The 13567-nt window shown below is 41.2% G+C and overlaps 1 protein-coding gene across 11 annotated transcripts in view; it reads right to left on the bottom strand.

Annotated features, from left to right (window-relative positions):
• Positions 1-13567, bottom strand: part of L3MBTL4 (L3MBTL histone methyl-lysine binding protein 4) — a 442148-nt gene that overhangs the window by 326517 nt on the left and 102064 nt on the right. For all 11 annotated transcript variants that reach the window (XM_053205899.1, XM_053205893.1, XM_027068534.2 and 8 more), the window contains one exon: positions 10848-10902. In XM_053205899.1, coding sequence (XP_053061874.1) covers positions 10848-10902 — 55 coding nt within the window. The remainder of the gene's footprint in view (positions 1-10847; positions 10903-13567) is intronic.

Here is a 13567-nt window from a genome sequence, read left to right as displayed (position 1 = left end):
AAGTGAATTTCTAAGGGATTCACCTGTTCTACAAAAGGGAGCTACCATTGGGGCACCTGGGTGGCTCAGTCGGTTAAGCGTCCGACTTCGGCTCAGATCATGTTATCACAGTTCATGGGTTCGAGCCCTGTGTCGGGCTCTGTGCTGACAGCTCAGAGCCTGGAGCCTGCTTCAAATTCTGTGTCTCCCTTCCTCTCTGTCCCTCCCTGGCTCACTCTCGCACTCTCTCTCTCTCTCTCAAAAATAAATAAACATTAAAAAAGGGGGGGGGACTACCGTACAAATGCAGCTTTGCACTTAAACACTAAAACAGCTAACAACTTTAGCAAAGCAGCAAGAACACACTACCAATTCCTATCTCCTGGCTTTTGAGGGAAATCCACAGGCGTTCTCTGGAAGCCCCAGGATCACATCCATATTGGTACCACATTGGTCCCAGGCATAGGGACTCAAAACACAATGGTCATACTTGACTCTCCCCTGTGCTTCACAAGTTTGGGAATTATATCCAAATGCAATGAAGGAAGGTCAGCATTAGGGCTGGGAGAAGAATGAGGGCACAAGTGAATGCAGATCTGAAGCACACAGTGAGACTAGAGAGTACCACGCACACAAATGGTGGAACCCTTCAGATGATTGATTGTTAACAACTCAATTACTCTGATGTACAGAAGCCTCGACCGTTACCCGCTAACACATGACCCTCACCGGGAAGGGAGAGACAGGCAGCCAGGAGACGTAAGCAGGACCCCACTTGAACTCCTCACCACCCAGTCTGTTTGCTTTTTTCTCCACTTCAAGTGCTTCTCATTTTCTCTGGTTCCTCTCTTCAAGAATGGCACCATGTTCTTCTTATCCCCCTGGCCTTCTTCCCTTCTTTTTTCTTGCTGCCTGTCCCTTCCTTCCCCTACCGAACAATTCTGTTCTAAGGCTGTATGTGAGCAGAACAAGGTAGGCATCCACATGGGAGGATGGAGGTGAGGGGCTGTAAGGAAAACACCCACATGTGGAGGAGTCCAGCACAGAGTATGGCAACCTGGCAGGGTGAGGGAGTGTCACCACAGAGGGGTGCAAATGGCATGGGGCAGGGGGTGGAGGAGTCCTAAACAAGGTGTTGAGGGCATCCATTTGGGAAGCTGACCCAGCGTTTAGAGTCAGAACCATTCCCTATAGAAGCTGTCTGTGTGATTTGTCACGCATTTCTGCCCACAGCCACACACACACGATCATGAGGGGCTTAGTTGGCTTGTGCTCCATATCTGGCCTTGGGATCAGAATTGGCCCTTTTATTCCTGACACCAAGAGGGATTAACTTGCCTCACCTCCCTGAGCCAGACCAGGCTGGCCCCTGGAATGGATCAGGGAGAGAGGGGAAAAATGCAGATGCCCAGGCTCCTAAGATTGTGAGAGAACAGAAACAGAAAGGAAAAAAAAAATCTTGCTCAGGGCTGCACTTAGGCACACTTAATGACTAACCATAAATCACACATGGGTAACGCATATATTGCCCTGGTGGGAATAGTTTGTTGGAAGTGTCACCTGAGGGGAGGACGCTCTGCCCAGGACTCTCAATCAGGACTCCAACCAGGCTGGTCACCGCAGGGGCTTCCCCAGCCAGAAGGCTGGATGTTGTGAGTACCCGATTTGATGTATTAACCCTTCTTTGTTCTTCTCTGTACTTCTCTTCCTCTTTATGTTTACTGTAATTGTTTAATCCATATGTTCCCTTTCCCTTATAATTAATAAAGCTTTCTTCCATGAAACCAAAAGTGAGACTAACGTGAATTACTATAATAAGAACAAGAGCCCAAATGGGGCAAGGAGGACTCCCTCTGGATGGGCAGCCTGGTGCACAGCACTAAAGCCCAGTTAGGGTGAGAATGGTGTCCTTCAAAGAGGCGGCATGGGAAAGGAGGGAGCCCAGGATGGTGAAGCCTGAGTGGGACAAGGTGGTCACACATTCCAGGGAGGGGTGGGTGGCAACAATGATTACATAGAGGAGGATTTAGCAAATATACTAAAGGTAACGAGAGCCACGTTTTTCACTGTCACAAACTGTGATTCAAATACATGAAGGGAAAACCAGAATAAATCCTATGGGATCAGAATGAAAGTGGAGGTATCACTGTGAATGCATCAATTTCAGTATACAGAGAGAGACTGATATAAACAAAAAACTAACATGAAGTGTATGTGTGTCTGGGTGAGTGTAGACATATATTGTGTGTATAAATGTGTATGTATGTAGATGTGTGTGTATAAACATACAAAGAGACACTCCTTACCTCTGTCCACTGAGAGGGCTGGGGAGTAATGACAACCTGTTAGGAATGAACACACTTAACCCCAACCATGAAGAAGAACCAGAGGTCCTTGGAGATATTACTGATTCAAGGCCTGGGGCAGGGAGAATACAAGATGAGCCTAAAACAACTTGGATCACAAAATATGGAAGTGCTCAAAGAATAACACAGACATATCAGAAAGACACCAAAACCACTTGAAGAGTCTTCTACTGGCCAAACTTGAGTCAATTTGAGCACCAAAATAGTGACAGGAATTGATTAAAATCCAATGAATATAAGATAAGAAACTCTATGTCCATATTGAAATAAATAAATTAGGGAGGGGAGGGGAGGGGAGGGAAGGGAAAGGGAAGGGAAGGGGAAGGGAAGGGAGGGTAGGGGAAGGAAGGGGGGGGGAAGGGGAGGAGTAAGTTAGGTGAAAAACAGAATATTTACAGCTTCTAATTCTCTCCCTATAAAACTTATTCCTTCTTATTCCCTCTAATAAGGGAAGGGAAGGGAAGGGAAGGGAAGGGAAGGGAAGGGAAGGGAAGGGAAGGGAAAGGAAGGGAGGGGAGGGGAGGGGAGGGGAGGGGAGGGGAGGGGAGGAAGGGGAGGGGAGGGGAGGGGAGGGGAGGGGAGGGGAGGAAGCGAAGGGAAGGGAAGGGAGGGGAGGGGAGGGGAGGGGAGGGGAGGGGAGGAAGGGGAGGGGAGGGGAGGGGAGGGGAGGGGAGGGGAGGAAGCGAAGGGAAGGGAAGGGAGGGGAGGGGAGGGGAGGAAGGGGAGGGGAGGGGAGGGGAGGGGAGGGGAGGAAGGGAAGGGAAGGGAAGGGAAGGGAAGGGAGGGGAGGGGAGAGGAGGGGAGGGGAGGGGAGGGGAGGAAGGGAAGGGAAAGGGAAGGGAACGGAAGGGAAGGGAAGGGAGGGGAGGGGAGGGGAGGGGAGGAAGGGAAGGGAAGGGAAGGGAAGGGAAGGGAAGGGAAGGGAAGGGAAGGGAGGGAAGGGAGGGGAGGGGAGGGGAGGGGAGGAAGGGAAGGGAAGGGAAGGGAAGGGAAGGGAAGGGAAGGGAAGGGAAGGGAAGGCAAGGGAAGGGAAGGGAAGGGAAAGGGAGGGGAGGGGAGGGGAGGAAGGGAAGGGAAGGGATGGGAAGGGAAGGGAAGGGAGGGGAGGGGAGGAAGGGAAGGGAGGGGAGGGGAGGGGAGGGGAGGGGAGGAAGGGAAGGGAAGGGAAGGGAAGGGAAGGGAAGGGAAGGGAAGGGAAGGGAAGGGAAGGGAAGGGAAGGGAAGGGAGGGGAGGGGAGGGAAAGGGAGGGAAGGGGAGGGAAGGGGAGGGTAGGGGAGTGAAGGGGAGGAGTAAGTTAGGTGAAAAACAGGATATTTACAGCTTCTAATTCTCTCCCTATAAAACTTACCAATTCCAAAGGAAAAACTGCAACTTTACAGTAGAGGAACCTGGCAGACACCAGGATAATCAAGGGATCAAAGTAAGTTATCATCAGAAATGGGGCAAATCATAATTGTCTGCCATCTGACATGAGGCCCAGGGAGAAAAAAAAAAAAAAAAAGCATCACTTCTGTGATGTACAACTTGAATCTAATCATAAGGAAATATCAGACAAACTCAAAATGGGGAACATTTACAAAATAACTGGCCTGTGATCTTCAAGAGTGTCAAGGTCAAGTCCAGGGAAAGGTGAGGAACTGGTCCAGACGTAGGAGACTGCAGAGGTAACTAAATGCAATCTGCATTCAGAAATAGATCCCTTCACCATAAAGGGCATTGTCAGGATAACAGGTATAACCTCAATGGGGTCTGCAGCTTGCATGGCAGTAAGGTATCGACTTTAACTTCCTGCCCTGAATGGTTGCCCTGAATGGTTGTGCATGGCATGATCTTGTTTGTAGGACATTACATACTAAAGTATTGGGAGGTGATGGGGTACCAAGCTGGTAAGGTACTCTATAATTCAGAAAGAAAAAATGTCTCTGAGCTGTACTTGCAACTTTTCTGTAAATTTGAGATAGTTCCAAATATTTCAGAAATGTATTTAAGAAAAGAAGAATTTCACTCGGTAGTGCTGAGAGAGCACAGGGAGATGAAGTAGTCATTAAACACGGGCATGTCAGCAAATAAGCCCATAGTCCAAATTAAATATTTCACATGAAACAGTTTAGGTTCAAACGAATATTGAAATGCCCCCAAAGTAGCAGCTTCAATCTCAGTAGCGAAAGGTAATTATGCTGAACAAAAATCAAACATGCTTTAAAACAGCAAAGCACGTTAGTGGAAAGAGTCCTTTGGTTAAACCAAAGTCTCTGGTTTTAGGAACAGAACAAGGAAGGAGGAGAATAGGTCCTGCAGGAGGAGATGATGGGGTGTTTTGCTTGGTTAATTGATGGTGGCCCGCCACCACCAGGCCCTCCCTATAAATACGAGGCCTGCACAGCTTGAAAGCTTCCCAGACACCCCCACTGGGACTAAGTACTGCTGTGTGACATTTTCTTTTGCTAAATCAATCTAAAAGTCAGGGCACTCAGTCCCCTTCCCAGAGTTCAATACTCTTATTATCCACCAGGGACCTCTAATAACAGAAGTAGTAGAGGCTCCTCCGTGGGACAGCTTGAGAACATAAATAATCTGGAGGCTTCCTCAGGAAGTTCTTTAATGAGGTAAAAATTTTAATATGATGTCTGCTTTCATATATTAAAGAATTCAACACGGCCCATAAAAACTGTCTTTATAAAACAGGTTTTATGAATGTAGGCCCTTGCCCTCTCTTTGTGCTTTACAGTTGTAGTCACTGGTACCATCTACTGACACATGTGCTCCTTTCCTCTGTGACAGTGTGTATTCACACTCCTGCTTCTTCACCCAGAATGGCAGAATCTTACAGGGGACGTTTGGTAACTTAATTAGGTAAGTTCAAAGATGAGCTCACTAATAAACCACTATCAAGAGCAAATACATTTTTTTACAGAGTAGTATTTTTGTTAAAGTGCATGTGGATGTGTTTTATTTATTAAAGTTTCCCCCCAAAAAAGTACTTTAGTTACAAAGAAATCCCCTGCTTATCTCTGAGTGATAGTTTCATGGCTCAGTGAAAATGTAATTCTGTAGGTTCAAAGCATTCAAATACGTAAACATTTAACTATGCACTTAATGATAGTAAATGCCATCTATAAAAATAAGAACTGACTAAAGTAAAATCGATTTGGTTTTCCCTTTTCTGATGGAATGCTGTCCATTGTTAGGTAAGGAAGTACTTTGATGGGAAAAAACAGACCTCTCATAAAGTTTTAAAAATGTGGGCATTATTTCCATTGCAAGAACGTACTTCTGTCATTACACCTAGGAAGTAAACTAGTTACTCTAACAACAGACTCTGGGGATAATGCTCAAAGGACCATCTTTGAATCTTTTAGAATCACATTTAATGAACCATATCCCCCAGCACCAACACTACTCTCCGAAAGTAAGTTAAGCACTTTTGGAAGCTGTGTTAATTCTTCTTCAAGCCATTTAGCTAATTAATCCTTCAGAGCTCTAGTAAATTATTACTTCAGTATACTAAATGATAAATCCTCTGGCTGGATTACATGATTTTTTAAAAAACACCAAATTTAAGTGGGAGACATAGCATATTATATAACCTAATTTTTAAAAGCCAAATGCCCGAGGATATGCTGAGAGAAAACAGAATAGAGAGAAAAGTACTAAATAAGCAAAGTAGAGAAGATAATGAGGTTTGAAAGGATCCAGCTACTTGGATTAGGCTAGAAAAAGAAGACTCCAGGCAGAAGAAACCGTTCTTCAGACAGCAAGGTCTATACTGCATGTTCTGTTAGGCTGAAGCCAAACGGGGAGAGGCAGAGTTCAGTGGCAGGTGCCTGGCAAGTTCCAGAAGCTCAGAGGCCTCTAATGATAATCTAGAGAAAGGATACAAGGCCCTCTACTAACAGAATTTCAGATACATTTTAGCTGGGTAAGAGAGGGTAAAAGCAGTACATTTCCTCTCACTTCAGAGAGGGCAAAAATGTGAAACCACTGAAAAGTGAGTAGGGTCATCTCAAGTTGAGAGATATTATTTAAAAGATATCAAGAGAGACGAGTAGAGAAATGTTGGTAATTATTTAGGAAACGTGTGGGTATGTGAGAAAGAGGGGTCAAGGATATCTCCAGGACTCTAGACTGAGTCCAGGTCAAAGATGGTGCTACAGACTAAGGGGCTAGAGAGGAAGCACACTCAACACCTAGGAACAAAGAATTCAGCTGTAAAGGGGATGTGAAATCTAAAAAGTAAGAAAAGTAAGAGCAGGGAAGCTTCCGCTGCTTTGGGAGGTCCCTCGTTCCATTCAATCAACAAAATGTTGGCAACTATCTGTGGGGCACTGGTGTAGGAGGAAAGAATAGTGTGTGGGGGACGGCTGAGCATAGATGCCAGATGGTGAAGACAGGATGAGTTGAAAGTGAATGAGAAAACAATGTCTCTCTCAAGAGACTGGAACTGCTGGTGGTGACTTCCAGTCACAGAGAACAAGACTCCGGAGTAAAGGAAATGTACACACAATGATCATGTAAAGTGGTATTCTGGACTGGATTTGGGAACAGAAAAGGGACATTAGTAGAAAAACTGGTGGAATTTGAATAAAGTACAAAGTTTAGTGATAGTGACGTACCATTGTTAATTTCTTAGTTCTGACAAATGTCCTGCAGTCATGTGAGATATTAATGTTTGCAGAAACTAGGCAAAGGACTGAGCTCTACTATTTCTGCAATCTTTCTCAAGTCTAAAGTTATTCCAAAATGACAAGTTTACTTATAAAAAAAGGAAGAAATCCAAAAGCAGACATTCCAACCACATCCTTCTTTCCACAAATTGAAGCTTTGAGGAATTTATTTTTCAATATTTGCTTGACTGTACCATGAATACCTACTAATTGTGAAAAAAAAAATACTTGCAAAATATAGGAAGCATTCTTTTATTTCACAACTTAGAAATAATAATCGTTATAACATGTCATTCCTTCTGTTCCATAGATATGTGCTTTTTTTCAATCATCACTGAGATTACTCTCCTGAGCTTTTCCCCCCCTTAATATGTTATCATAAACTTTCACTCTCGTGTAATTTAATTTTTTCCAAAAGCACTGAAGTGACCACACAATTGCTTACACACAGTTGTACCACAATGTCTTACCTACTCCAAATTTGTTGGACATTTAGGTCATTTCCAACTTTTCTCCACTTGTAATTAGTACTACAGTGAATATCATATGCATAAATTCAATGCGGATGGCTTATTTCATTAGGAGAAATTCCAAAAAATGGAGTTCCTGAGCTGAAGGAAATGTTTATTTAACACTTTTGATAAATGCCATCACTATGTCCTCCAGAACAATGGAACAACTTATACTTCCAAGAGCAGTGTACTGGCAGCGCCCCCCCCCCCCCCATCAGCAAACAGGATCAGCATTTTTGTAACTGTTGTCAATTGGAAGGCTAAGAAATGTTCATTATTACATTTAAATGTGTATTTCTTTGCCTTCTAGTAAGACTAAATGTACTTAACACATTATATTTTAGCTACTTTTATTTCCTCTTCCATGAATTCCTGTTCATGTCCTTTGTCTGTTTTTGCGCTGAGATCTTAGTGCATTACTTTTTCTAAATCCGTTGTGTGTATGAACCTTCTTGATTTCCACTTTAATTTTTATTATGACATTCTTTGATTTACAAAGTTTGATTTGATGTGTATACATGTCATTTTCCCTCATAATTTCTTCTACTCTTTTTATGTTTATACAGACCTCACTGCCCCAACACTCAACTAAACAAGTATTAGCAGTAGCTAAAAAGAGCACTTAAAATTCACAAGGGGAGGAGCGCCTGGGTAGCTCAGTCAGTTAACCGTCCAGCTCTTGGTTTCAGCTCAGGTCATGATCTCACAGTTGTGAGACTGAGCTCCACATCAGACTCAGCAAGGAGCACAGAGCTTGCTTGGGATTCTCTCTTTCTCTCTCTCCCTCTCTCTCTGCCCCTTTCCCGCTCTCTTTCTTTCTCTCTCTCTCTCTCTAAATAAATAAACTTTTTAAAAAAATTTAGAAGGGGAAAAGCCAGATCACTTGTCCAACTGAAGAAATGAGTTGTTTTTATTTTCAAGACTTCAAATGTACACATCTGGGATTACACAGTGATTGACAACACTACTTCTATACCTTTAATCATACATAATTATTAACAAATACCGAGACAAACCTTTTCTTAGTGGTATCCAATATAATTACCAAATTTTTTCAATCACCAGGAATAACATAGCTCAGAAAGTCTCCACAAGAACCAAAAAAAGTTAATCTCAGGGCATGACTGTCAGGAAAACTCTAGTTCAGCTAGTTCCCATGGACACAAAGAGCTACACGAGACAGCATTAGTACTTTAATTATTAGCAGCTATTCTTCCCATCCCATTTCTAAGCACGATTCATTTTCTCTACCTTTGTGTTAGCAGCTACAAAGGGAGAATGTTAAAGTAACAGGTAAAGTAGAAAGCGCATAGGCTTTAGAACTTGCTAGCTGTGGGTGCAAATCCTGGATCCACCATTCACTAGTTATTTACCCTAAATAAGTCAAATGGCCTCTGAACCAACGCTCCATCATCTGTGTAACACTGCAGTCAGTATTAGTGGCACAGACTGGGCACTCTATAAATGATTTGGTAATGATTTCCAAGGAAATGCCTTCCTTGTTGTAAAAGCAGGACTAAGAATTAAGTGTTTATTTTTCAATACAATTTTCTGTTCACATATAAATGTGCATGTGTACATTTGTTTGCTTTCCTTGTGTTATTAAGAAACTGGTAAGTGACTAAATCTTTTTTGTTTTGTAAGTAGCCTACAGAAAAAATTAAACCATGTCCAGAAACTATGGGAGGAAAATCCCCACTTTAATATGAAGATGATAGGCCATTTAGGGAATGGTTTCCTTCATCCCACTACAAGTGGTACTTCAAAAGCCTCTCAAATAATTCAATTTGCATTTCAACTAGCAGTCTGTAGCATCTGTATGCACAAACCAAATCCCATCCTTCCTGTAAACATGGAGCTAACTTCAGTAGTTGGGGCAAACAACAACAACCTCAGATTTGAGAAGAATAAACCACTGGGGAAACTTTTGAGAATGGACCACTACCCATAAAAACAACTCTGACAATGGAAGAACAACAGCAAAAAGTCACTTTGTATTGAAACTGAAAAACTATTTATGATAAACATATATTCGGCTATAATGGAACTATAAATACTAAATTACTAAAAAATCTTAGTTTTAAGGACTGAACATTCTTAAATTGTTGGCCTAACTCTGCGTCTTCTTCTTCCAGAATAACTGTTCTAGCCATGGAATAAGAGAATCTAAAACAATTTGCATTCGTGTGAAAATACAGCAGCAGAGGAGAACAACAACATAATAAATCACAACCTACTTCTGAGAAGAAAAAAAACCAATGTTTAAAAAAGCCCCGCTGTTAGGGCCAGGTAGAGTCCAAATTTATTTCTAGAATTCCAGTGTTGCATAACTGAAGTGTATTTCAACGGAGCTGAACATCAAGTTACATAATTACCAAATTACTGCATTCTATTTTGCTTTTTCAGCAAAGAACATGATGGGTCTGGCTGACGGCGACAGAAGAAAAGAATTTAAAGCAGCATATTTTGCTTATAGCAGAAAACAACTTTTATTTTAAAAGCATTTAGATGGAAGATCACAAATTTTCAATTTTTTGTCCCTAAACTAAGCAATATAAAATGGTCTTTAAAAACCTCAATTTTTGTTTGTCATTTTTTCAAGGTATTTTTAGTTGTTGCCATTGTTTATTTTAAAAAGCTCACTCAACAAATACTTAACATATGTTAAAAAGATCATTAGAAAAGACTTATCAAATTTATATGCTTCCTTCCCATGGAGAGTAGCACAAATATTGGACATTCAGCTACATTTACAGAAAATTTAATAATGGAGAATATATTCCAGGAAAATATCATCTGCACTTGTTGATTTAAATTTAAAGCATCAGAGAATTAGCTGAATATTAAAAAGTTGTTATCTAAAACTTATTGATGTATTAATAACCATAATGAGCGATATTCATTTTAGAGCAAATATGCATCCTCCTCTAAAACATGACTTCAACGGAAGAGCACAGATGCAATCATTCCCAAACTACTCCAGGAAGAGCTTAAACAAAGAATTATAATAAACTAAGTAGCATCTCCCATTGTCTTGTTCTCTGGGAAGGTTTACAAGTCGGAAGTTATTTTACTTAAAGCATTTTTAAAAAGCAAATAAACGAGATCAGAGCTTCAGACTTTTTCTTGATGTATATTATGTGAAAATCTCAGATGACTAGGATGGTCTACAGAGGGGTATGGAACACAATGTCAATAAACGATACTATGATTATACACTGAAATAAACAAACCTAAAACAATGAAAGCTACCTAACAAAAACTACACTTAAAAGTTGTTCATTGTTGTTCACAGACTAAAACTGTAAGGGATGGTCATGATTACCGTGACTCAATGGGGTGGCACCATCCCTGGGCTTCTTTTCTTCTTCAGCTTGCTCCTAGAACACAGAAAATGTGGTTTAGACCATATTTTTGGATACATATTGGACACACCAGAAAGAACTCTTCTGTGTGCAGGAAGCCAAACCATGAAAAGCACTGTAAAGGCAGCAACAATCCATGAGTAGCCAATGCCCTCAGCTGGGTGTGCGACCTCAGAGGGCACACCATGATCCATCTGGACATGGCAGGAATCCTCTATTACTGTCTTAATTCTTTTCTGGCTAAAGTATGAGAGAGAGTAAGGTTCAAAAACAGTTAATACGGAAGCTGGTAAGGACGCCTCCCTACTGCCTGTGTGTGACACTGTGCCAGAGGCAGGCTGATGGAAGAGTCAACTCCCACACCACAGCCAAGCCTCCTTCAGCCTACCGGCATCGATGACAGTTTATTAAGGCTCAGCCAAGGTAACGTTATCTAATTTTAGCCAAACTGACCTCCAGAGAAGAGACAAATGACTTCAAAGATTCCTTTGAAAAAACCCCAGACTGCATACGACAAACAATACAAGCGCCCAAAAAAACCATGGCAGAGCTTCTCTCCACCGAGCAAGCAATTCATCAGACATTCTCACAGCAACTCTCGAAGAAAGGCTGACCACCTAACAAAGACTAAGGGAATAACTTCTTTTTGAAAGATACTCACAGTAACAAAGAGCGTTTGTTAGTGGGTACTCAGAAATGTGTTTCATTTACACAATTTTGTAGTCATAAACATTGAATGCCCCCCATTCAAACTCATAATTATACACTTAAAAATTGAGGAGCAGAGTTTCCCAATTTTAAAATCCTCCAAATGAAGGGTTTCAGTGGGCTCTGAACTCACTTTTGGAAATATAAATATGCAATACCTCTGATTAGTTCCCAAGAAAAACTGTCATCAGGGAAGATGAAAAGTCAGCAGCTGAAATACACAAAAACCTTCACATAACTGACAGGGGTGCTGAGAAATGAGTGTCATGATTAGCAGGTTTGGCTAACAATCGTTTCTTCAGATTAGGCCTGTTTACTCTTGGGACATGTCTTTTTAAGCTATGACAAGGGCGACTGACCACCCCAGTTTTCCCAGGTCTGACATAGCCACAGCACTGAAGCCTGCATGTGGGGAAGCCCTAAGTTCTAGACAAACCAGGACACCCAGTGATCCCGGCTATGACAACCATTACAACTGAACCTAAAAAAACAGACTTCAGACAATGCCAACACAAAGCTTTGAATCAAGCTTTCAAAAAAGAATCATGCTTGCTAATATTTTAATGGGAGCAAACTTGTTTGTAACTGTTAAAATAAATAGCATTGATTTCATTTTTCTATGACACTTTCTTAGTTTCTTTTTTGGTTTATGGCTTTGAGGTGCAAAATACAATTTGAGTAATAGTAAATCATACAATTCTCAAATAAACGAATAACCCACATGTATTGAGATATGTGATTAATGTTTCTTTATTGATGGGTAAGCACACCAGGCTGCCACTTGCTGATACAGCCAGATACAATTGATTGTGAAAGCTTGGTATCTTTCTATACATATAATTTGTTTTTTAAGTTCATATGGCTTAAGGTAAAAATATACAGAGTAACAAATAGAGTGAAAACTTTCCCACCCATCCTCCCCACTCTGGCCAACTCATAACACCTCCACCTGGAAATCACAGTTACTAGAGTCTAATATGTCTTTGTAAAGTTTTCTTTATAAAAACACAAAGAAACATGAATATATGTTCTTATTGTCTTGCTTTTATGCACAAAGGTCGCACATCATAATACAGTTTTTTCCCTCTCTTTTCATTTAACAAAATACCTCAGAGATCTTTATCAGATTATGAAGAGCATTCTCGTTTGTTCTTCACAGCCGCACAGCATTACACTGAATGGATATTTCATGATTTACTTAACTGGTTCCATATTTATGGATATTTGGGCTATTTCCAATCTTTTTTTCCCCCAGTCATATAATGCTACAGTGAAAAACCAGCACGTATGTCATTTTGCATATGTGCAAGGGTATCTATGGAATGACTTCTCAGGAGTGAAATTGCCAGTCAAGAGACTCGTGCTTTCCTGCTGCCAATCCCCACACGAGCTTTCCCACTCAACAGTCTCACAAGCCTTGGATCAGTGCCTGCTTTCCCACAGGCTTGTCACCAGGGTGTGTTATCAAATTTTTGGATTTTTGCCAAGACAGCGAGTGACAAACATCTCACTACAGTTAAATGTGCGTTTGTTACATTATGAAGAAACTGAAGATCACTTTGTGTATTTAAAGCCACTTGTATTTCCTTCTCTGTGAAATATCTTTTTACATCCTTAGTCCGTTTTCTGTTGGAATGATTGCTCATCTTTGGGTCTTGATAAATGAGGAAGATTAGTCCTTTGTCTACATTATGAGATGCATTATTCTTTTTCCCCAGTTTGTCATTTGTCTTTTTCATTTTTCTTATGGTATTTTTTAATATGTAGGGATTTTTGTTGTTTAAGAAATGAAATTACAAACTTTTCTTTCGTGGCTTCTCAATTTGAATAATCATTAGAAAATCCTTCTCTACTCCCAAATTATAAAAACCTTCTACTTTGCTTATGTCTATTACATTTACGGTTTATTTTTTCACATCTGAATCTTTGATAAATCTGAATCTGAGCCAGGATATAGTGTGAAGTAAACATC

This window comes from Acinonyx jubatus, chromosome D3 (assembly GCF_027475565.1).
Source record: "Acinonyx jubatus isolate Ajub_Pintada_27869175 chromosome D3, VMU_Ajub_asm_v1.0, whole genome shotgun sequence".
Classification (NCBI taxonomy): Eukaryota; Metazoa; Chordata; class Mammalia; order Carnivora; family Felidae; genus Acinonyx; species Acinonyx jubatus.
Note: the sequence above shows the minus strand (reverse complement) of the source record. Positions and strands in the feature narration are given on the sequence as shown.